At 43.3% G+C, this 25,218-nt stretch overlaps 1 protein-coding gene across 1 annotated transcript in view; it reads left to right on the top strand.

Moving 5' to 3' along the window:
- The window catches only part of ABCA13 (ATP binding cassette subfamily A member 13), a 301,396-nt gene that overhangs the window by 27,714 nt on the left and 248,464 nt on the right, over positions 1-25,218 (top strand). Inside the window, 17 exon segments of the mRNA XM_049714700.1 lie at positions 1,379-1,578; positions 4,067-4,194; positions 4,866-4,966; positions 5,203-5,382; positions 7,226-7,398; positions 8,159-8,202; positions 8,205-8,315; positions 16,042-16,156; positions 18,821-19,707; positions 19,710-19,724; positions 20,166-21,010; positions 21,013-21,156; positions 21,159-21,309; positions 21,312-21,499; positions 22,363-23,095; positions 23,098-23,379; positions 23,382-24,180. Coding sequence (XP_049570657.1) covers positions 1,379-1,578; positions 4,067-4,194; positions 4,866-4,966; positions 5,203-5,382; positions 7,226-7,398; positions 8,159-8,202; positions 8,205-8,315; positions 16,042-16,156; positions 18,821-19,707; positions 19,710-19,724; positions 20,166-21,010; positions 21,013-21,156; positions 21,159-21,309; positions 21,312-21,499; positions 22,363-23,095; positions 23,098-23,379; positions 23,382-24,180 — 5,096 coding nt within the window.

The raw sequence follows: 25,218 nt of genomic DNA, 5'->3' as shown, positions 1-25,218 counted from the left end.
TAATTTTTATTGAAGTATAGTTGATTTACAATGTTGTGTTAATTTCTGCTGGACAGCAAGGTGATTCAGTTTTACATATATATATATATATTCATTTTCATCTTCTTTTCCATTATGGTTTATCACAGGATATTGAATATAGTTCTCTGTGCTCTACAGCAGGACCCTGTTGTTTATCTATCCTATATGCAGTCGTCACAAAGTCCCACTTGGGCTTAAACATCACCTGGCAATTGCAAGAACCATAATCTATTTTTGGCATGTGCGATTTCCATTGGGCTCCTTTGACGCCCTCCTTGGGTGTTTGGTGCAGGGATTCGGTACCCCTGGGCACTGGGTGCTGAAGGGCCTGCCTCTTCACTCTGATTTCGATAAGCCCTTTGCTTGAACAGCGACTGTAATATGAAGGGAAACTGCCTTCCCGGGGACACTGGTGTGTGCGGAGTGCCAGAGTGCTCACACAGCCAGTGGCCTCAGAAACTGCGGGACCCTGGCTGGTTCACAGCTTTCTGCTTTGGGGGAGGCCGGGGAGGGGTGTGAGTTAGAGGCCTGTGACCACCCACCCACCCCCCCGTTCACTTTACTGGGCACTGCATTTCCCATCACATATTTTCTCAAAGAGCACACCTCTGTACCTTTTTTCCTAATATGTCTCACTGGTAAAGGTCAAACTCTCAAATAACGGATAAACGTCCTTAAAAAAAAAATACAGGTCTGACTGTCCACTTGGAGGCACTCAATTTATCTGGTGCTAAATGATCAAGGGACAGCATCGAGCTGACCAGCAGCAGCACGGTCAGTGGAAGCCCTGGCCGTGCGTTTTGTCTGGGTGGTGAGATCGTGGTGACGTGAAAGCTGTTCAGGGCACATCCCTGTCCACCCTGCATCCCCCGCACTCTCAGTCTGGGCAGGAAGGACCTGTTTTGGTGCAATGTTGACAATCCACAATATGAATTGCCTTTAGTATCCCCAAGTTCATGACATGAAATGTACTTAGTAACTATGTATTAATTATGATAGAATTCTAAGGCATATGAATATACTTATGCTAGCCCATGTCAGTTTAGTTTTTAAGGTATATTTCACTTGTTTAGAAACGTATGTTATCACCTTTTCTTTTGAAAATGGGAAGGAGGGAAGGAAAGAGAGAAATCGGACCAACAAAAAAGTTGCATGCACCCACTGTTGCAATTTGTAATCTTTAATTTCTGAGTAGAAATTAAAGCATAATACAATTGTCAACAGGTGTCTCAATCTGCCAACCACATAAAAATGGGCCGTCTGTCACCTAGAATGGTTTGTTACTATTTCTTAACTAAACACTATTATTTCCAGTTTATTATCGTTGATAACAATGTTCATGTTTCTCAGTGTGCAGGTGTTTGACCAGTGGCAGAAGGGCAGCCTCTTCCAGAGGATCCTGGCAGGGACTGGACACAGGCTGGAGGCTCTGGGGACTCAGTCTGGGGAAGGGAGCCAGGCCTGGACGGTGGCGGGAGCTTTGCAGGCTGCCCTTCTCCTCCTGAACGACAGTGTGGCAGTCGACGGCCCCCAAGGCAGCCACACACCTACCAGGATGTAAGGCACATTTCCTGGTGGATTAGGCTAGACAACCCTGATTTTAAAGTGTGCATGACAAGACTGTTACGAAGGCATTCCATGTAGCCCCGGTTAGACAACAAACTGCTAGTTATTAGCAACTGGAAAATGCAAGGCTTGCATTGTGGACCCTGGTAGGACTGTTTGCAGCAAACTGGATGCCTGTCCAGCTGTTGAAAGCAATCGAATGAGGGCACGATGTTTGAGAGAGTTTTCAGATTGTGGACCTTAGGTCTTAACATCTTTGACATTCATTTAAAAATGAACAAAGACAGTTTAAAGGTTCTTTCCTGTAAGGAACTACTTGTTTTCCTATTTATTTAAACTTTTTGTGTAGTTGAAATGTTTACATAAGGTCCAGAAATATTTGAGAAGTAGGAAAGGTGGGATGTGTGTTATTATTTTTAAGGTAGAGAAACTGACTCACACACACGGTGGAGTCTAGTGCAACACGGGGTCTGTTTCTTCAGTAGGTGTGGCTGTTTGTAGTAACTTGATGAATCTTAGTAAACTCCTGAAGTTAAGGCTTTCCTTGGAAGAGGACAATAAGATTTCTTCATATTGTCACAAAAGGTTCATTTCAAACTGTGGGTCATAGAAAGTATTGCTCCCTGTACGGTGTGGAGAGGGAGTCGTGATGTGCGAATTGTACGGCGCTGTACGTATGTCTTTTTCAGGCTCAGCGGCCATGGCTCACGGGCCCAGCCGCTCCGCGGTATGTGGGATCTTCCTGGACCGGGGCCCGAACCCGTGTCCCCTGCATCGGCAGATAGACTCTCAACCACTGCACCACCAGGGAAGCCCAGTATGGGGTTTTTAACGACACACCTAACAAGTGGTAACTGAAAACACTGCCGACCCTTTTTCTTTTTCTGAAACCCAGTTAGGAAGCAAGGCGTTGCTTTTGAAGAGATTGACCGGGGCACATGGGGACTGTGGCGGGGGAGGCAGTGCGGCTCCCTGCGGGCCGAGGGCGCTGAGGAAGGGTTGCGGGCAGCCGGCCACGGACGTCTGCAGGATTAGCTGGAGAAAGGACGGGGTACACTGTTCTGTCACATGAGAGCTGCACGTGCAGCACAGTGCAGGGGGCCGGGCGTGGGCGTTGAAGGCTTCCCTGCTTGGTTACCTGTTTTGAAGCTGTTTGAAAGTAACATCTCTGTTACTTAACACACAGTAGTAGAGATGCCATGTCAGGTCCCCCTGGACGATCCTACACGCCTCCAGCACGTCCTGGCCCTTCCGCCCTGGGTCCCGCTGGGGCCCCCATAGACCAGAAGCCCCGGGGACCCTCCCCGTCTCTTGGCTCCTTGGGGATCAGGGGCCTCAGTGGCCACATCCTGCTCTAAGTACCGAAGCCACTTGCAGGTATCCTTCTCCCAATCCTGACCCAGAGTTGCAGGGACGTGACCCGCCTCTGGTCATCCCGTCCGGCCCCATTCACGGGGCCGGAGTCTGGTCGGAGGCGGGCAGCCTGCACTCAGCCACACGCCGTCTGGACACTGAAGCGCTCTCGAAACACGCTTCCATATAAAATATTTTCTGGTAACCGCAGGTTTCATGGCAAATATATATATATATATATATATATATACACACACACACACATTTATTTATTTATTCGTTTATTTTTGGCTGCATTGGGTCTTCGTTGCATGCGGGCTTTCTCTGGTTGCGGCGAGCGGGGGCTACTCTTCATTGCGGTGCACGGGCTTCTCATTGCGGTGGCTTCTCTTGCTGTGGAGCATGGGCTCTAGGCACATGGGCTTCAGTAGTTGTGGCTCGTGGGCTCAGTAGTTGTGGCACGCGGGCTCAGTAGTTGCGGCTCGCGGGCTGAGTTGCTCCGCAACATGTGGGATCTTCCCGGACTAGGGCTCAAACCCGTGTCCCCTGCACTGGCAGGTGGATTCTTAACCCCTGCACCACCAGGGAAGTCCAAGAGCTCCAACTTGATTTCTTCCAAATAGTCACAAATCATCAGATGTTTCCAAAAGATTGGTTAAACCCTCTGTTACTCACCCGCACCACCACTGACTCAAGTTACTTTCATCTTTGTGTTCTGAATTTCTATTTACATTTGGATCCATTTCTGGATTTCTCTGTTCTGTCCCCTCCTCTCTCTACCTCAGGGTCATATCATGAACCATAATCATGGCAAATATTTTTAAATCTCACCTGGAACTTTATCCTAACCCTCACCTCTTCTACCCACTACTTGGGATATACCTTTCTGTTTTGGGGTAAAGAGTGTTTAATCCATATTCAGTACCTGAAGGAATCCCCAAATCAGAGGATTCGAGCGATATGACCTGTCAAGAACCTGGTTATCTGTGTACGTGGGGAATGTGGGACTTTGGTCTGTGAAGTCCCAAAGCTGTGGGATATTTTCCTGTGAGTGGAAGTTTTGTTTCCCAAGGAGGCATACTGAACTGCTTCCCGTTACATTTCATTTATTTATTTCTGCCCTCAGATTACTGCACCTGCAGAAACTGCAGCGCGTCCTTTGGGAGCTGCCCCCGTGGCCGGCCCTGATGAGACTGCTCCAGCTCGACGGGGCTCTCAGGAGTGTGGTGGCCCAGAATCTACACCTTGTCTGAGGTAAACTAGCTCCAGGGTTATTTGTCCCCAACTCAAATCACGGCGAACATGGGAGCGGCTGGAAGGCAGGCTCGAAGCCGCCCGTCAGGTTTGGAGGTGAGGTATGGGCGTGCATACATATTCGTGCTTGTCGATGGTGCCCAGGGATGTTTCAAACCCAGCACATCCTGGCTGAACGAGTAGCGTGTCATAGTGGGGACCACATCCTGCTGTTCCCGTCAGCCGGCCTGGGGCCTGGAGTCAGCCGGCCTGGGGCCTGGACAGGCTCTTTTCTGCCGTCCCATCCACACCCCGTCCTCTGCCCACTCCCTGCCCCTCGGCATCCGTGGGGATAGCAGGTCCCCCTCGTCTGCCCCGACGCCCTTCCTTGACTGCAGTCCCGGGAGGTGGCCGTCTGCACTCTGCTGCTTCTCACGGTGGACGGAGTAAGTGAGACGGCTGATGGAGCAGCTGCCCGAGGCTTGTGTGTCTGCAGAAAGAGGGGCCGGAGTTGGGTGACTTCGTCAGGCCCCTCCCTCGGGGGGACGTGAAGTGTCTGATAGCAGGTCCAGAGGCTGACCGGCCGGCTGCCAGGATTCAGCCTCTCGATTCACGGCCACATGAGGGAGGGGTCGGGCGTGGAGCAGCTGGCAGGGGGTGAATGGTAACCCGTCTGTCTGTCCATCCTACAGAAATCCTCATTCGCCTGGAGACATCTTCTAAGGACTCTCGACCCGCTGGGCCTGGCCAGTCGAAACTGGAAAAGGACGTGCTTTTTGGGGAGCTAAAGCAGGTAAAGCACAGCAAAGGATCACAAGTAAGCACCTGGGACAGCGCATTGCAGACGCTCAGGCAGTGTTTCCTTTTGCTCTTGTTATGAATGGTGCTAGTGCAATAAAGAGCACAGGCAGTTTTTGAAGCACTTTGCTTTCTTTTAGAGCTCTGGTTTCTGTTTGCGGGGCTCTGGCTCTCAGAGAGCTATGGCAGCCCCTCTCCGGGTGGCCCCTCAGGCTCTCGTTTGTCTTTTAGCTGCGGATGAAGAAGAACGCCACTGGTCTGTACCTGAACGGACGCTTGTCCCAGACGGAAGCTCCCCTGCCTCCCGGGACTGCTGGCGTCCGGGGCGTCCCCAAGGGGCTGGGCTGTGGTCACCACTCCTCCAGTGAGGCCAGCACTTTACATAAGCTGCTTGAGTCACTGGAGGATGTGGTGAGTACCCACCGTCTGGTCTCTTCCGGGCACTGGGGGCTCATTTCTGAGGTAGATTCACCAAAGATGCTCACACTGGAGCCTCAGTCTTACAAGGCAGCTGCCCCTGGGCGCCCCCTCCTGTGAGGCCACCTTAAGAGGCTGTGTGCCACCCACCTGGCCAGAATCTGCTTGGTGTTAAACGAGCCTCCCCAAGGGCACCCAGAATGTTTCCCCAGGCCGCATCCACTTCCCTGTGTCCAGGTTCCCCGTCCTGCTCCATTTCTAGCTGCAGAGGCTACAGCAGGCGGAGGCATGTCCGGTGGGCAGTCGGCTTGGGGCTGAGCTGTAGCTTCCAGGGGCCAGAGGCCTGGGGGGGGCATGGTCTCCCCACGTGCCACCCAGCCCCCCAGTGTAGGGCTGCAGGGTGTCGAGAATTAGTTAGTGAAAAGGATCATGTCCAGTCCGGCCTGCACTCCTCTTACTGAGCACTAAACATATTGACGTTCACCTTTTCGTAGTTCATTTCATTTTCAGTATTACCTGTTTCATGTTTATCTTCTTCCTTATAAACCATGAAATAAGATCAGTGAAACGATGAAACTAGTGAACTATAAACTGTGCCAGTTAGGGCAGTGGTGTGTCAAGCCAGTCAGCGTTTTCTCAGCACATTTCCTCTGTGTGTATTCATGCACAGAAGGGTGCGTGCTGCCCTGGCCGAGGAGGGTGGAAAAGCTTGGGTCCTCAGAGGGCGGCATCTGGGAATCCTCCCAGATGAGAGCATGAGCCCTTAAGGAGGCGGGTAACTTGAAGCAAGGAGAACTCGGGAGGGCGCCGGGCAGAGGGAAAGCGTGTGCAGGCGGGAAAACCATCGCCTGCTGGCACAGTTGCTTTTTGTTTTTTTTTTTTGCGGTACGCGGGCCTCTCACTGTTGTGGCCTCTCCCATTGCGGAGCACAGGCTCCGGACGCGCAGGCTCAGCAGCCATGGCTCACGGGCCCAGCCGCTCCGCAGCCTGTGGGATCTACCTGGACCGGGGCACGAACCCGTGTCCCCTGCATCGGCAGGCGGACTCTCAACCACTGCGCCACCAGGGAAGCCCTGGCACGGTTGCTTTTGTGCTCTTGGTTTGTAAGCTCTCTCCTGGCAGAAACCCACCCGAGTTTCTCTGTATCTGTGAAGCCTCTGTCACGGCGCAGTTATGTTTCTGTATTATGTGCAGGGTAGGTAGCCTTCCTGCTGGGCCTTAGGTTGTTCATCACCAAGGGACGACCCCGCAGCTTGGCGGGTAGTTCTGCTGGTTCTAGCAGACCCCTCCCTCGTAGCTACGGGACTCTGGGTACGCAGCTAGGGCACCAGGGGCAGGGGTGGTGCGGAGCTGGTCCTGTCTCCTCCAAGCCCCAGGGTCTCTCCATCCTTGTGGCCTGTCTGTGTGGTCCCCCAGCAGCCCGGGGATCCCAGGTGAGAGAGGGGTTGGGAGCCGCTCCTCAGAAAGGGGCTGTGTCCCTCCTTCTGCACCATGTTGGTTAACAGGGGCCCCAGCCCAGCCTCGATGAGCCATGGGGTGCGGTTACAGGGTCGTGGTGCTGGGACGTCTGCCCCACTGGGGTCAGGTGGGGGACAGGCCAACACAGACGGGCTTGATGCCTGGGTGCTCTCTGCTTTGTGGCTGTCTGAGGCTGTATGTGGGGTCTGTTCACCTGAACAAAGACTCAAGTCCAGGACCAGGACCAGGTGGTCCCAGCCGTACGGGGCACAGTTCAAAGGGACCCCCAGCTGAGTAAGAACGGGTAGAGGCTGCATCACAGATGCCCACAGCTTCATTGCTTTATGTACCACAAGCAATGTTCTCTCTGCCTTTTAAGGGTCATCATTTGCAAGAGGTCATTACTGGGCCCACAAATATGCCAGTTTCAACACGGGAAGACACCCCGGACTGGCAGGACCTGGGGACACGGCTGTTGGAAGTGAGCCTGCCCTGCACTCAGCTTCTGTGGCTGCCGGGAGCCAGGGTCTCCCCCCACGACTGTACGGACTGGCTTTTCTCTGAGGCATAAGTACCTGTTGGATGGAACACTTCCGAACAATTGGAAACCGAGAGGACTCCAACCGCTTCCTTCTCTACTCGAGAGACAGATCAACATAGTATATTCTATTTCTTATGAAAAAATAGAGTTGTTTACTATTTTTTCTGTTTTAAAAAGATTAACCTCTTTGGTACTGTTGGAAAGCATATACAAAATGTGAAATAGTGAACAGTTCCTCTGAAGTTTAACTGTTGGCTTAAATCTCACAGGAAATCTAGGGAATCGAGGGCCCTCGTTTAGTTCAAGGTGCTTGTTTATCACGTCACCCAGGATGCCAAAGAGTGGTTCTCGAGGGAGCTCTCCTTCTCCAGGAAATTTGCCTTGTTTTTATTTTATCAAATGTGAATTGTATGTGTGATGAATTTCCATTCTCCTCAGATGCTAGGACGTTCATAGTCAAATATGTCAAATAGGAATGTATTTTTCTTAGCTCAAAACTCATTTCATATTGGAGACATTAATTTTCCAGTTTCTCTGCTCTTGATGGAGATATTTTATGTGTTCTTACATTTTTATATTTTATGTGCTCCCATAAATGATTTTCCTTCATTTTGCAAATCAGGGTGGGGGAAGTTCATAAATAAACAAATATGTATTAAGAAAACTATTTCAAAGATTCTAATTTCCTTATATAACTGGACTGCCGGGCGTTTGTATATATTTGTATTTAGATGAGTTTGTAATATTGTCTTCTGGAAAACCATTATTCAGTTTTGTTTTTGATTGCAGGGTATTTCATACACTTGAGAAAGCCCAACGTTCCGCAAACAGACATACCCCTGGAAAGCCTTCATGGGGTTCATACGGAAGACTTGCCAGGTGGCTTGATATGTGAATAAGCAGGAAAGTTTCCAGAACAGTCTTCTTGGTAAGTCAGGAATGAGGGTGTTTTCCCCGTTCACTGTGGCAACATGGCTTCCTAAGAGCTGATCGATCCTAGTGAGTGAGGGGAACTAAGCGTGGCTCACCGGGACGGTGCCGTGAGGTTTCCGCATTTACTCCCGTCAGCCATAACTAGACGGCCGCGGGTCCTGGCACAGTCACTGCTTTCTCTCTCTAAACTGTCCTGGTTTGGTTGATGAACACTTACCTGTACAGACTCATCATGGCCCAACCTCCGAAAGTCCAGATGTGCTGTGTGTGGGACCCTCTCCCTTAGCGCGTCCGCCCTGCCATGGGGGAGACCCATGTGGAGTGTGCTCCACTCTCTCCTTACCAGCCTCAAACCCCAAAATCCCCTGAAATATGAATCTCATAACTTGCAACTGTGTGACTCGCAGGGAATCATCCCGTCCCCTAAGAGACTTTTTTTTGAGAAGGTGCTGGCAGGGCGATCCCTGCATCTCTGAGTTGGCCTCTTCCGGGTCTAGAGCTGGTTGTGTGTTTCCATCTGCCTTGGGAATTACACGCCCTGGTTTCCCATGTGTTCCACAGGCTCTGTCCCATGGGGTCATAGCATCTCCTTGGAACACCTGTGTCTTGGACCTCTAGGGGGTTTGGGCCTGGGGATGGGATTTCCTGTTCCTTTTCTGTGGTCATGTCCACCTAACACTCCTTCCTTCATTCCTCCTCAAACTTGTCTTGGGGCTGCCAGAGACCCTCTCTCTCTGGTTCTCGGTATCAAACTCACCACCCACGAGAGGGGTCCCTGCATTTGCTGTGGTTACACTGCCAGGCTCTGCGCCCTGTACAGCAGCGCTGGGTCTGTGTTGGCTTCTCCAGTGCGTTGGCTGTGTTCTCTTGAGTTGGGTGCTCATCCTACATGTTAACTTTCTGCTTTACCACCTTGCTCTCCTTTTTTTAATCACTTATTTCTGCCCAGTTTTACCATTTCCAGAAATACAGGCTACAAACAGTTACATTCATCATCAGCAAGAGGTCCAGGTTCAGAAGTCCCAATGGTATTGATAATCACACACATTTGTTGTGTTTTGAGTGAACTGCTTTATTCAATCCTTGTGGCAACCTGTAAGTTGGGTACAACTTCATTTTCAGATGAGAATACTGAAGCTCAAGGAGATAGTATTCTTGGAGTAGGTCACAAAACTGCTAAGTGTCAAATCCGGGAAGGCTCACTGTGGAGCCTGTGAGCTTGACCACCCTCTTCCCTTTGGACGGATCCTTGCTAGGGGCTTAACTCTGCCCAAACACGCTCCATTGCAGAAATGTGACTGACTCCTCTTGACAAAGAACTGAGTTTTGTTGTTTTCTACTGTACATTTATTTTCTATTTCACTAATTTCCCTTTTAGTCTTTATTTCCTTCCTTCTAGTAAACTTAGTTTGATGTTCTTTTTCTAGATTCTTGATTTTCAGATTTTCTTCTTTTCTAACATATACTTTCAGGGCTATACATTTTTCTGTATGCAAAGCTCCGTATATATTCCACACATTTTGATACGTTGTGTTTTACGTTAGGCTCACAGATCTTTCTATATTGAACTTACTTATATTTTAAGATTTTGGGTAGGGAGTATAGTGTAAAGCAATTTTGATTATCACGCGGAGACATGGGTAGTTACCGCTAGGGGGGATGGATAATAACCAAGGGAAATTCGTGGGCTCTGGGCCCTTTACTGCCTGTGTTGGATGAGTACACAGACCTGATTCACTTACATCCTTGCTACTCAAAGTGTGGTCCCTGAACCAGTGGCATCAGCACCATCTGGGAGCCTGCTAGAAATACAGAACCTTGGCCCCATCTCAGACCTATGGAGTCAGAGCGTGACGTTTAGGATGACACCCAGATGGTCTATGAGCACGTGGAAGTGTGAGGAGCTCTGGGTTACATGCATGACCAGCCTGTTGATCAGCATTCAACTCTCGGTTATACATTCTGTATTTCCCCTTCCTCCTGTAGAAAACAAAACCAACTGCACGTGATAAGAATTTGTTATTTATATATAACAGAAACACGAATTACGTTTTCTAATAACTGGATTCTGCTCTAAGTATTTAAATCATGGACTGCAGTGAGTTTTGCAGGCAGATGGAGCTGGGAGCAGACCCTGCTTCTGACGCAGATTTTACTGAGTGGGTTACTGGCCTCCCATTGCAATCAGTTTTCTCCTTGGTGACATAGAAATTATACGGCCTACTGTACTGAGTTCTTATTAAGTAAGCTAATGTACGTGAAATTCCTAGTGCAGTACTTTTAGGCAGTTTCCATAGACACTAGTTCCTTTTTCTCCCCACAGAAATGATTCCAGAATAATAATGCACCACAAGGAACAGCCATGGAATTCACTGTGGTGGATTATGTTTCTTTTTTTGTTTAAAAAATTATTCCAAGTGGCTTGGTTTTCTGGTAGCATTAGCTTTAAAAATATGTGATATTAATCACACACATCTGTGCTAATTTTCAATATTGTTACCACCTTTTCCCCCTTAAACACTTATAAAATTATATATACATAAGTCAGTCTATTGCAGCAGGAACTCAGCGAAGTATAAAAATTGCAAGTTTTATGTAATTTTGCCTCTGAAATAGGTGCTGGAGAGGTTAAATTACTTGTCTTAAATTAGAAGGATTTCTTTCTTTAAAAAAAATCACCTTTATTGAAATATAATTGATTCATGCAACAAATCACCTGTGTTTAAAGTGTACGATTTGTTAGGTTCTGATGTGTGTATCTGTGAAGCTGTCATTATAGTTGAGACAGGGAACGTGTCCACCTGTCCCCAAAGTGTCCTCTTGCTCCCCTGTAATCCCCTCTCCAGTCAATCCAGCCCCTGCTCCGGTCCCCAGGTAACCACTGATTTGCCCTGGGTCATCATCAGTTAGTTTTTTCCTTTTCTAGAAATTTATATAAATGGAATTCCATAGTATGTTCTATGACATCTTTTACTTAGTGTGATTAATTAGTTTCAGCTCCATTCATGCGGCAGTGTGCTCACTCCTCTTGACTGCTGAGTACTATTCTGTTGCGTGGATGTATCACAGATTGTTTACTCATTCACACGACTCACAGTTTGGGATGTTTCCTGTTTTGGGCTATTGCAAATAAACCTGCGAGGAACATTCATATACAATTTTTAATGGAAATATGCTTTCTTTTCTCTAGAAGTAAAATGGCTAGATTATATGGTACATGCATGTGTAACTTTTTAAGAAACTGACAAACTGTTTTTCAAAGTTGTACCATTTTACAGTTTCGACCAGAGCCCCTTCTGCCAGAGGGTTCTGATTCCTCCACTTGGTGTGGTCGGTTTAGAAAATTTTAGCCATTCTAATAGGTGTGGTGTCTCGTAATGGATTTCATTTGCATTTATGAGTAGTGATTTGAACATGTGTCTTTTCATGTGCTTATATATCGTCTGTGTATCTTTAGTCATGAATTGTGTATTCAAATCTTTCCCCCACTTTAAAAATTGGGCTGTGTGTTTCTTTATCATTGAGTTTAAAAGTTCCCTGTAAAGCAAGATAGAAGCGCTTTATCAGATACGTGCTTTGCGAATATTTTCTCCTGGTCTCAAGCTTGTCTTTCTACCTTTCTCAACAGTGTCATTCAGGAGCAAAAGATTTAATTTTGATCAAGGTCTATATATCTTTTTTTTTTTCTTCAGTGGATCATGGTTTTGGTAATATAGCTGAGAAATCTTTGCTAACTCTTGAGGTCACAAAGATTTTCACCTGTGTTTTCTTCTAGAAGGTTAATAGCTTTAGGTTTTAAAGTAGATCTGTGATGTGTTCTGAGTTAATTTTTGTATATGATGTAGGTGCATATCAGATTTTATTATTTTATCTTTTGCATATGGAGATCTAATTGCTCCAGAAAAATTTGTTGTGAAGATAATCCTTTCTCCACTGATTACCTTTGTACTTCTGTTAAATAAGTTGTGCAAATATGTGGGTCATTTTCTGCACTGTTTACTCTGTCCCAGTGATCTCTTTGTTGATCTTTACACCAGTATCATCCGATCTTGATTATTATAGTTTTATGGTAAGTCCTAAAGTCAAGTAGTGTAAGCCTTCCAACTTTCTTCTTCTAAAAAAATTTTTTTAGCTATTCTAGGTCATTTGCATTTTCATATGAATTTTAGAATCTGCTTGTCAATGTCTCAAAATTCTGCTGGAATTTTAACCAGGACTGAGTTGAATCTATAGATAAATTTAGGGAGAGTGACTTTTTTTCTGGTAATAATGAGTCTTCTGACTCATGAACATAGTATATCTCTCCAGTTATTTATGTGTTCTTTATTTCCTCTTAACAACTTGTAGTTTTCACTGTAGAAATTTTAATATTTCTATGCTATTGAAATGCTAGTGAAGTATACATATATATATATATAATGTGTATATATATATATATATATATATATATATATATATATATATATATATATAAAATGTTAAAACAACCTTGCATATCTGGGATAAATCCCAGTTGGTAAGATATATATCTTTTTCATATGTTACTGGATTCAACTTGCTAAAATTTTGTTTAACATTTTACATTTGTTCTATGAGGGATATTAGACTGTAGTTTTCCTTTCTTTTAATATCTTTGTCTTATTTTGTTATCAGGGTAATCCTGGCCTCATGAGTTGAAGAGTACTTTCTCCTTTTCGGTTTTTTTAGAAGAGTTCGTGTTGAATTGGTATTGTTTCTCCCTCAAACATTTGGTAGAATTCACTAGTGAAGCCATCTGGGCCTTTAGTTTTCTTTTTGGGAAGATTTTTAACTACAAATTCAATTTATTTAAAGGATATAGGGCTATGCAGATTATCTATTTCTTCTTAAATGAGCTTCGGTAGATTGTGTCTTTCAAGGAATTTTTCTCTTTCATCTGAATTGTCTAATTTAGTGTCATCCGTATCTCATAATACAGCTGACGCTTGAACAACATGGGTTTGCCCTGTGCTGGTCCGCTTGTGTGTGGATGTTTTTCAGTAGTAAATACTACAGTACTCGTGCCATCTCTTGTTGGTTGAATCTACAGATGCAGAACTGCAGGTATGGGGGATGTGATTTGGAGGGCTGACCGTACGTTACAAGAGGATTTTTTACTGCGTGGAGGGTTGGCATCCCTCACCCTCATGTTATTCTCTGAACATTACAGAATCTGTATAATCTTTACCTCTCTCATACATGATATCAGTGATGTGTGCCTTTCTTTTTTCGTGATCACTCTGCAGAGAGGTTTGTCAGTGCTATTGATCTCAAAGAAGTAGCCTTTGGTTTTGTTCATTTTCCCCTAATGTTTTTCTTTTTCTTATTTCCTTAGTTTCCACTTTTATTATTTTCTTTCTTCTACTTACTGTGGGTTTAACTGACTCTGCATTTCTAGTTTCTTAACTTGGAAGTTGAAGTCTCTGAGACCCTTATTCATTTCCCATATAGGTACTTAATTTCTCCCTAAGTACTGTTTTTTTTTAGTGGCATCTCACAAATATTGGAATATTGTACTTTCATTTTCATCTAATTTTAAAGTACTTTTTAATTTACATTTTGATTTCTTTTTTGATCTATGAGCTGTTTAGTTCCCAAATATTTGTGATTTTCCAGTTATATTTAGTTATTGATTTCTAATTGAATTAGTCAATGAACGTTCTTTGTATGACTTTAATCTTATTAAATTTATTGAGACTTTTTTATAGCCTAGAATATGGTAGCCTTGGAAAATGTGCCATTGCTTTTGAGAAGAATGTGTACGATATTGTTGTTGGGTGGGGCATTCTTCAAACATCAATTAGATCAAGAAATCTGTATCCTTACTGATATTTATCTTCCTGTTCTATCAATTATTTGGAGAGGGGTATTGAAATCACCAGCTATAATTGTGTATTTGTCTATTTATCCTGTATTTCATCAGTTTTTGTGTCGTGGTTTTTTTTAAAAATATTTATTTATTTATTTATTTGGCTGTGTTGGGATCTTCGTCGCAGCATGCAGGATCCTTCGTTGCGGCGCCTGGGCTTCAGAGTTGTGGCGCACGGGCTTACTCGCCCCGCGGCATGTGGGATCTTAGCTCTTCAACCAGGGGTCAAACCTGCGTCCCCTTCACTGGAAGGCAGATTCTTAACCACGGGATCACCAGGGAAGTCCCTGTGTCATGTGTTTTGAAGCTCTGTTATAATGTGTGTAAAGATTTAGAATTATTATGTCTTCTCAATTAATTGATGCTTTTATGATTATGAAATAATAATGATATTATCATCTGGAATCTACTTCATCTGAAAGCTTCCTTTTGATTAATGTAGTGTGGTATGTCTTTTACCTCTTTTTACTTTTAAGTTATTTTTGTCTTTTATTTCAAGTACATTTTGTACATGCAACATACAATTGGTTCTTGTTTTATCTGACCTGACAAGTATTGCCTTTTCATTGGGGTATTTCAACTATGCAGTATAGGGCTTCCCTGGTGGCACAGTGGTTGAGAATCTGCCTACCAAGGCAGGGGACACGGGTTTGAGCCCTGGTCCAGAAAGATCCCACATGCTACAGAGCAGCTAAGCCCGTGAGCCACAACTACTGAGCCAGCACTCTAGAGCCATCGAGGCACAACTCCTGAGGCCTGCATGCCTAGAGCCCGTGCTCTGCAACAACAGAAGCCACTGCAATGAGAAGCCTGCGCACCACAATGAAGAGTAACCCCCGCTCACCACAACTAGAGAGAAGCCCACAGGCAGCAACGAAGACCCAATGCAGCCAGAAATAGAAATAAATCAATAAATTAGTTTATAACAAAAACAAACAAACAAAACTATGCAGTATAAACTAAATAGTATAAACTGTTTTATGTGATTAATGCTCTTCTCTAGTAATTCTACCTGAATTCTGTCAGTTCTGGGTAAGCTCTGATTGATTAATTTGTTTCCTAGTTATGGGTCACATTTTCCTGCTTTTGTGCACGCCTGGCAATTTTCGATTGAATGCCAAATGTTAGGAATTTAGCCTTGTTTTGTGATTGTTATGTTGTTTTCCTACGTTATCGAAAACATTGCTTGAAATAGTTTGATCCTTTAGGGTCTTGCTTTTAAGATTTGTTAGGCGGGGCTGGAGCAGTGCTCAGAGAGGTTGTAAATATTCCCCGTTACTGAGTCAAGACCTTTTTGGCATCTTCTCCTCAATGTCTAACAAATCGTGGATTGCTGTAGTCTGGGTAACAGGAACAAAGTTTGTTCCTGGCCCTGCGTGATCACTGGCCCCTTATCTTTAATTTTGGGTGGTTCTTTCCCTGGTCTCAGGGAGCTCCTTCTCATGCATGGAGCATTCGTCCTCAGCAGACAGCAGATGCCTCCCTGGGCAGCTACTCTGTCCCGTGAACCCCTCCTGTCTTTCGGACTCTAAACCCCCTTTCCCTCAACTCAGGACGCCTACCAGACTCCAGCTCTGCCTTCTGAGTCACGGGGGGGGGAAGGCCTCACCTTGTTCATTTTCTGCCGTTTGTTCATGGGTCTCTATCCTACACTCCTTGACGGCCAGTGGCACTTCATCTTGGCCAAAAGCGGAAGTCAAATCAGAAGGACTTCTAATCCTCTCTCGTTATATTTTCAACCATGTTAACTGAAACACTGTAGCATGTCTCACTTTACTAGACTTGACTTTTATACCCAACTCGAAATCAATATATGAAATGCCTTCCTATTTAGCTTTCTCTGAGGAATCTCCTTGTTATGAAGAAAACATGGATTGGAAAATCATTGGTGATAATTATTTCACATTTTTGAATAACTTGATCAAGACTCCAATAGCTTCCATATCTAGGTGAGTTTTCAGAATTCAACTTCTAGGTCTTGACTTAACTATTATCTGAAGATAAACAAAACCTAGTTATTGGAGGCACTTGCTTTAAAATGTGAGATCCTGATGTAGCTCTCAATAAAGCACTCCATATGAGTTTGGTTCTCCATAAATATTTGTGTCATACAATGTATGACTCATGTTTCCATGGATTTTGAAAGGAAACAGATTACGGTAATAAGATGTCCCCTTGAGAGCATAATTTATTATAAAATACTCCCAAAATAAAATCCTTCTTTGAAAAATAGTCTTATCTAGTTGCTTAGAGTTTAGACTCGGGATCGATGATTTAAGAGCCTGGTAGTTCTGGAGACTTTTGAGAGAGAATTGATCTTTGGAGCTAAATCTGCCAGATTATATACCGCTTGGCTATTTCAGCACATGTGTTGGAATGGACATTTTTATGTATAATTATGGATATTGTGTATAGTTTAAGAGCATACTTTATTGTCTGTGGGGTGTGTTGGGATGTGATGGGACAGAAGCTTTGCCTTAGAGCAGTAGTTCTCAAACTTGGGAATGGATCAAATTTATCTGTGAAATTTGCTAAAAATACAAATGCTTGAACTTCGCCCCAGACATGCTAAATCTTGCTTGTGTGTAGTACCCAGGTTTCTGTAGGTACGAAAAATTCTACAGGTGGTTTTGGTGCAAGCCAAAGTTTAAGCAGCACCCCACAGCATCTGTCTAGACCCGGGATTCGTCACTCCTGGGGAGACTTTAAGCTCAGCTATTAATGGGTACAGGAGGAAGAGAAGGTGATGGACTCTCTGGAGAATCAGTCCCTTGATCGTGTTGGATTTATAATACCTCACTTTCCCGAAAGTCACAGCTATTTAATAGCACAGAAAGATGGCAATGAAACTAGTCTGTATATGCTCCAAGGACATGTTTAATTTTATCTTTGTAGACTCATAGCAGCTGGCACAGCATCTTTCATGATAGGGGCTAGGTAACTAGATGTTGACTTAATGAATGAATGAGTAAGAATGGACAATAAGTACAGAGTTAATATTAAGAAAGCTGAGCTTGAAATGAGAAAACCCGGCCCATATTCCAGTTCCTGCCATACAATAGCAGTTTGAATTTGCTAATTAAAAAAAATCCTGAAATGTTTCTTTTCACATGGAATAGAAATGATGATGTGTACCTCAAAGGGCTGTTGTTGGCATGAACTAAGAGTATAGTGGTGAACGTGCTTTAAAAATTGTAAAGTGATATAAACGTGTGTGGCAATATCACTACCAGTAGCACTAGTTCTGCTTCGGCCCTCACTCATCCTACTATTACTACCCCATGACCTCTCAGATCCTAATGAAAAACAAGATCATTTGCATTCTGCTCTACCAATACACGATTACTCACATAGTAGTTGTGCATGTATTTCTACGCAGGGCTGGATTTGAGTAAGGTTCATATTGAAGTCTTCAGAGTGTAGCTTTCTCTTTCCTGATCAAGTTTTTTCCCAGGAAATGTTTTCGATGTTCCGTGGTTCAGATTAGCCGCTGTCTGTTCTACAAATGACAATAAAGTAAATTAAGCCTGCATTTTTCCTGCTTTCAGATCTCAGTTGTGAGAGAGGAAAACAATTCCTTGCACTTGACCCATCCTCTGTGTATTCTATGCCAGACTGTGTTACACAACAGAATTACAGAGTTAAGGAAGTTTAGAAAGTAATTCACCCTTTAGGGCATTAAGAGACAATACAGGTCAAAATCCTGTATCCACAATTCTGAAATCTGCAGAAGTCTGAAAATCGAAGCTTTTCTCAAGATCGGCATCGCAACTCATTCTGCAGATGTAAGTGTTAAGGGGTCTGTTGCCCCTCCCACTGAACCTGTTCGGAGGTGTCCCTGCAGAAGTGTCAGTGAGTTGATACAGGGCTGCCCCGGTGCCCCTGGTGGAGGGGCCATGAATGCATGTGTGATACTTGCACAGGCTCCCTTTCTAAAGTCTGAAACACACAGGGCCCCAAGGATTTCAGAAGTGGACTTGTAGCTCCTGAGTCAGTCAGTTCTTCAAGTGAGGGCTCCTATTAGAAGTGTGGGTTTGTCTTAATTGTCGAGCTGCTCCTTTGAGAACGCTTTGTATTTAAAAAATAAACCCCCGGAGGGGAAGTACGCCATCTGAAATGATGAGTTTCCGATAGTGGGAAGTACAGCATTGTTTAAAGATCACTGCAGTTGCTTTCTAGAATGAGAAATCCTAACACTTGTCCTTAGATCATACAGGGGCAGTTTCAAACCGTCTTGCAATTTGGACAACTTCTGTCACTAAGACATTCTGAGATGTAATAAGGAATTGAATCCTAAGATGCCTCTGGCATAAACAGCAAACTTATCTTTAATGATCATGCATATGAACTCACTGAGTAAAGTAACCTAAAATGCATCGTTTTGGGTGCAAGAAGCAGATGTTAAGCTAAATGTATGCAACTGCATTGTAGATTTCTAAAACATTTTCAAATGTTCCCATGAATCCCTGTTGGGAAAACATATTGCCTAGTAAATATTTCATTTATGTTTTACTATAAACAAATCTGAATATTATCTAAAAATTTGATAAGTTGAATTTGTCTTGAATTTATTTATTTTTTCTGATACTGCAACAGTTCTGTTAATATTGTAGGGTCTTACATTTTACAAAGGCACTTCTAATGATGGAAAAGAAGTTGCAGACCCTTGAGGATGAGCAAATGAACTTCCTTTTGTCTCTTACGGGATTTTGGGAGAAATTATTATTGCCCAATCCTTTAGGCTCATCCAGTATTCCCAAATTCCATGACCTCTCACCTCTCCCTGAGACGATTCTAAATGCAAGTCATTTGTGGATAAATCATTTAGCGAGTTTAGAGAGAGACACACCTGGTATTGATACTCAGAAACTTCTGGAATTCGGCAAAGAAATGATTGAAAAGGTACAAGCTCTTGAAAGTCTCTGGATAAGGAAGGAATCAAGAAATATCTTGAGATTTATGGAACTAATACTTTTTGGAATGAATCCCAAGATCCTGGCATTGTAGACGCATAGCGTTTCAAAAGGAGAAAGAGCTAAACTGGGAATCTTGTCTACACTTGTAAATTTTTCTGATCCATAAAATGAGAGGATTCATAGTAAAAGCTTTAACTTTTCCCAGTTGTTCCATTCAGATTGGCCTCAGTCGCCAGCCAGGAAAATGGATTTTGTTCATTTAAGTGAAGTGATAATAAATAATCTCTATGGATTAGGATTTCTGAAGCAGAAACAAATCACAGAAGCTGTAGGCACAGTCTATGCTATGAGGAATACATCCGACCTTTTCTCAGCCCTTTCTGAACCTCAAAAACAAGACATTGATAAAATTTTGACTCATGTCTATCTAAATGTCTTCCAGGTCAAAGATTCAGCTTTACTTCTCTAGATATACTCTTCATTTTACCAATATATTTATAAATTCTTGAGCATTCAGAGGAGAGGGTCTTTGCTGTCTTTCCTTACACAAATCTCAAAACACATTTTAGATATCATAGAGCAATTTATTTCCAAAACATCAGTGAAGAACTTGCATTTTTTTCTTTTTCTTTTTTTTTTTTTTAATGAAGGAAACGGGAGAAGGGGATAGGGAACTTGTTATTAAGCAGTTAATCTCAATCTTGCCTGATGTTGGAACGGATTTCAGGTGTTGAATATATGTATGTGGGTGTTTGAGGTTTTTTTTTTTAATTAATTAATTTTTGGCTGTGTTTGGGTCTTCGTTTCTGTGTGAGGGCTTTCTCCAGTTGTGGCGAGTGGGGGCCACTCTTCATCGCGGTGCGCGGGCCTCTCACTGTTGCGGTCTCTTGTTGCGGAGCACAGGCTCCAGATGCGCAGGCTCAGTAGTTGTGGCTCACGGGCCCAGTTGCTCCGCAGCATGTGGGATCCTCCCAGACCAGGGCTCGAACCTGTGTCCCCTGCATTGGCAGGCAGACTCTCAACCACTGCACCACCAGGGAAGCCCCAGCATTTGCATTTTTATATGAGACAACAGGGTTTCTTAGGGGAATTTCCGAAGTATCTTACTGTCAACAGTTGCTTTCAATTTTTAACTTTTTGGAGCTTCAAGTCCAATCCCTGTTGTCTACAGAGGGCCCCGCAGTGGAAGTGATCCACGCTACTTTTTCTTTATTTCAGTATGTGAGCCAGCTCATCAATGGCTCAGCAGAAGCCCTGCTGGGTAGTGAACGCTTTGTTCTGGATAATAAAAGCGTTTCTTCCATGAATTATTCAATAGATGAGGGGTCTTCATCTATTCTCCCGTGGGCACAAATCCTTTCAAACCTCTCAGCAAACGGCAGTGAGTTCCATGAATTTATGGCCGTTCACTGTACCATTTCATGGCTGCAAATGTGGGCCCAAATCTGTGGACGCCTGGCTCAAATATTTCAGCTGGACACGAATGTTTTCACTCCTCTTCGTGTTGGTCTCACTCAGATTTTGGCTGCACTGGAAAGTGATGTGAAAATTCCCCAAAGCTGCCAGGGAATATTTCCAGATGTGGAAAACAAAATGAACTCTACTTTGAAGCTTGTTACTTGGATGTTGAATATAATGATGGGACCTTATTGTTCATGGAATATGTCAAAAATAAATTGTGTGAACGTTTACTTAAAAAATGTGTCTGACTTTCTAAACGTTATACTTAATGCAGTCTTTGAAAAAGAAAAGGTACCAAAATCTGAGATTTTATTAACTCTTTTAAATGATTCCACAAACCAAGTAAGGATGATTATCAACAACTTAACAAGGGACGTTGATTCTGCGCCTCAATCCAACTGGAAACATTTTACTGAATTAATTCTAAAAAACCCATAGAAATGTCAGATGAAATGCCTCGTCAGTTTCAAAGTATTTGGCTGCATGTAGTAGCTCTGGGGAAGGAAATTCAAAAACTTGTGAAAGATATTTCCCCTAACATCCTGGAAAAGAACACTTCTTCTAAAACAGAAAAAAAAAATTAAACATATTTGCTACCAGTCCAAAGGAAAATAGTATACACAGCTTAGGCTGTTCATTTTATCAGTTAGCTAGTTACCTTGCCTTCAATTTATCTCATGATCTCCAAAATTCACCCCAGATAATTTCTCATGGATTAATGAAAGCTGTGGTCTCAATATTGAATTCATGAGGGAGGCGTTCAACGCCCTGATGCCCTCAGTTTATCACGATATTCCACAAGAGCCAGGTACTATTCAAGTTTTAAAGAAGGTAACTTCCCTGCTGTGCACGGTCAAGAAAACAGACATACACCTGCTAGCAGACCAGCTGGAACAGATAAGTGAAAGCCTGATGGATTTTTCTTTTTTCTTTTTTTTTAACAAAACATCTTTATTGGAGTATAATTGCTTTACAATGGTGTGTTAGTTTCTGCTTTATAAAAAAGTCAATCAGTTATACATTTACATATGTACCCATATCTCTTCCCTCTTGCGTCTCCCTCCCTCCCACCCTCCCTATCCCACCCCTCTAGGTGGTCACAAAGTACCGAGCTGGTCTCCCTGTGCTATGTGGCTCCTTCCCACTAGCTATTTATTTTACATTTGGTAGTGTATATATGTCCATGTCACTCTCTCACTTTGTCCCAGCTTCCCCTTCCCCTTCCCCGTATCCTCCAGTCCCTTCTCTAGTAGGTCTGTGTCTTTATTCCCATCTTGCCCCTAGGTTCTTCATGACCATTTATTTTTTTTTTAGATTCCATATATATGTTAGCATACAGTATTTGTTTTTCTCTTTCTGACTTACTTCACTCTGTATGACAGACTCTAGGTCCATCCACCTCACTAAAAATAATTCAGTTTCGTTCCTTTTTATGGCTGAGTAATATTCCATTGTATATATGTGCCACATCCTCTTTATCCATTCATCTGTTGATGGGCACTTAGGTTGCTTCCATGTCCTGGCTATTGTAAATAAAGCTGCAATGAACATTTTGGTACATGACTCTATTTGAACTATGGTTTTCTCAGGGTATATGCCCAGTAGTGGGATTGCTGGGTCTTATGGTGGTTCTATTTTTAGATTTTTAAAGAACCTCCATAGTGGCTGTATCAATTTACATTCCCACCAACAGTGCAAGAGAGTTCCCTTTTCTCCACACCCTCTCCAGCATTTAATGTTTGTAGACTTTTTGATGGTGGCCATTCTGACCGGTGTGAGATTTCTTTAAGAATGTCAGTAGGTTAGGTACTGGCAGTTTGGGGGTCAGCTTCTTTGTTGACTTGATGGAAAAACTTGTCGACAGCTCACGTTCTTGGAGTGTTAACCACCTACTGAGGTTCTCACGCCTGCTTCCTAAAGAGGACGCCGATGCCTCCATCGACGTGTACTATGTGCTCCCTCGTGCCATGAGGCTCCTGCAGGGCGTGGGTGACAAAAACATCATGGAGGCCCTCAAGGACGTCTGTAACTTCATGCTCCTGCATGGCATAAGCCTTTCAGACGTCACCAAGGAAGACTTCACTATTGTGATTAAAACTCTTTTGGACACAATTGAATTAATATCAGATCAACCAGGCATCCTTTCAGAGGCTTTAACTTGTCTTCCTGTGTTTTGGTGCTGGAATCACACAACTTCTAGATTTCAGCAGAATCCAAGGTCAGGAGCCTGTGATGCCCACAAGCTCACGTCTCCTTCCTTTTACAGCAAAGTGGCCAGTATCCTTGACCACCTCCACCTGTCTTCCCCAGGTGAAGACTCACAATGTTGGAATGAAAGCTCACAGGTGGAAATAACTAGGAAAGTAGCCTGTGTAATTCATGAATTAATGGATTGGAATTCCATTCTTCTAGAGCTGTCCAAAGTCTTCCATGTTAAAACTTTGCTTTTGAAAACTGTGCAAGAATTTTGTCATAAGGTGTTACCATTTGTCCCATTTTCTGGAAATTAGACAATAGCAGCATCTCTGAACTTTGTCCCAGCTGTTCCATAAAAGCAGATTGCTTTGCAAATCATAGAAAAATTTTTAAAAAAGGCAACTTTACAAAAGCCACATCAGATGAAAACCTCCTTGATAAACTAGCTAGTTTAAACAAGATCCTTAATGATGAAGGAACAGAATCATCTGTTAGAAATATTTCCTTACATTTGGAAAGGATAATAAACTTGCTTTCTAGGGATGAGAGCCTAGAAAATAGTGCTAATTCTGTAGTCTCTCTATTCATGACATTTCTGAATGAAATGGTGGTAGTTTAGAAGCATTATCACGTTTTATTAAAAAAAGTGAAACAACTTACAACTTTGAAGAACTATGGCTTGAGTTTGAACAAATCATGAAATATCTAACCCATAACTTTAGTATCAGATCCCTGTTTTCTGAAATTAACAAAGAAATACAAATTACTAATTCAGTGGCTCTTCAAAACCTAACTTTGCCACTTGCCCATTTTTCCGAAAGCCTGGATTCATCATCCTTGAAGACATTAGAAATCATTGAAGATTTTTTATTGATCATAAAAAACTGGTTTCATAAATATGCAAATGAAGATTACTCCAAAATGATACAAACATTATTTCTTCTTACAGCTAACAAGAGTTCAACTGATGATATAGCTTTGTTGACTAAAGATATTGCTACCATTTTGGGTAATCTCTAAAATGTTTCTAGAGAAGATAATTTTGATGTTGCCCTACTTCTTCGTCTGCTAAACCAAGAACAGCTAATTAATTTCTCAGTTGTTCAGCTGCTTTTTGAAAGCTTCCTAATTAATTCAGTCAACAACTTAGCTGAGAGTGCTCAAGAAGCAGCCTTGAATTTAAGTGATACCAACCTTCAAATAATGAATTTCATTAACCTTGCCTTGAACCATACACAGTCAGAAAATGGTGAGAGAATCATTCTCCCTCCAAGAAGCATAGTGGATTTCTTGGAACAGCTTTTGGAAACATTCTTCCCCTTTTTACTAAAGGAAAATTCTGGGGACAAAATATCTCTTCTGCTGAAAGACTTCCACAAAGATGTCATTGCAGAGATGAGGTGAGTTTACTTTTGCTTTGTATAGTGCTTGTAGTTGCATGTTACAATCCAGTTTATTTCCTGGAGTTTATAGTGTCAATGACAGCACTTGTACCAACACCTTTGAATGATCTTTGAAGTGAATTTTGTCTTAATGAACGTTTTATAAAAATCAAGGTAAAATAACTTTGATGATTGTCATCTAACTAGTAAATATATGTATATAAGCCTAGCCCCTGGGAATTAATCACTTATTATGCTTTATTACAGTTTTGGATTATGAAAATAATTATAAAATTCTATTTTATATGGAACTGAAAAATTGTTATTATATATGTATATGGATATATGTGATGGTCATATTAATGCATTAACTGTCTAATCACAAATGAAGGGCTTAAGTATTTTCATTCCAATAAATCTACTGATGTTTATATTTGGAATTGCTAAAACTCCAAAATTTTAAAACTCAGAGTCACATTATGTTTTTTCATATATTATGTTTTCATTCCTTTTGAAGCTTGCCAGTGAAAAGGCTGGAGGGAGATTCTACCTTATTCTGTGATGTCCGTATCAGTCAGGTCTCAACCTCAGAAGCAGAAACAGAGCAAAGACTTCATACAGGGATTGAATTGGCTTCCGCAGTTTTGGGGCTGGCTGAGGGAGTCCAGAGTCAGCAGGGCAAGCTGTTAGGAAACAAACTGAAATCCCACAGGCAGGAGCTGCAGGTTCCCATCCACAGGGGGCCGTTGGGGGGCAGGGTCGGGGTGATGGGGAAGGAGGTATCCAGCTGCACATGAGGGTGGGCTCGCTGGGTCCAGGAGGTCCTAACCCTCTCGAAGACCTTGCGACTGGTGAGGTCAGGCTTCCCCGGGGCAGCATCCCTTCTCCCTGACTTAAAGCTGGCTGTCTGGGGTCTTCAGTCACATCTGATGAATTCCCTCCAGCAGCACCTAGGTTAGTGTTTATGATGCTACAAAGTGGCTGTCGTGCACTCTCATGAGCAAATCACCCATGAAGCCCACCAGACCAGAAACACACAAGAAAGGGGCTCTGGGG

The sequence above is a fragment of the Orcinus orca genome, chromosome 9 (assembly GCF_937001465.1).
Source record: "Orcinus orca chromosome 9, mOrcOrc1.1, whole genome shotgun sequence".
In the NCBI taxonomy this organism is placed as follows: domain Eukaryota; kingdom Metazoa; phylum Chordata; class Mammalia; order Artiodactyla; family Delphinidae; genus Orcinus; species Orcinus orca.
Note: the sequence above shows the minus strand (reverse complement) of the source record. Positions and strands in the feature narration are given on the sequence as shown.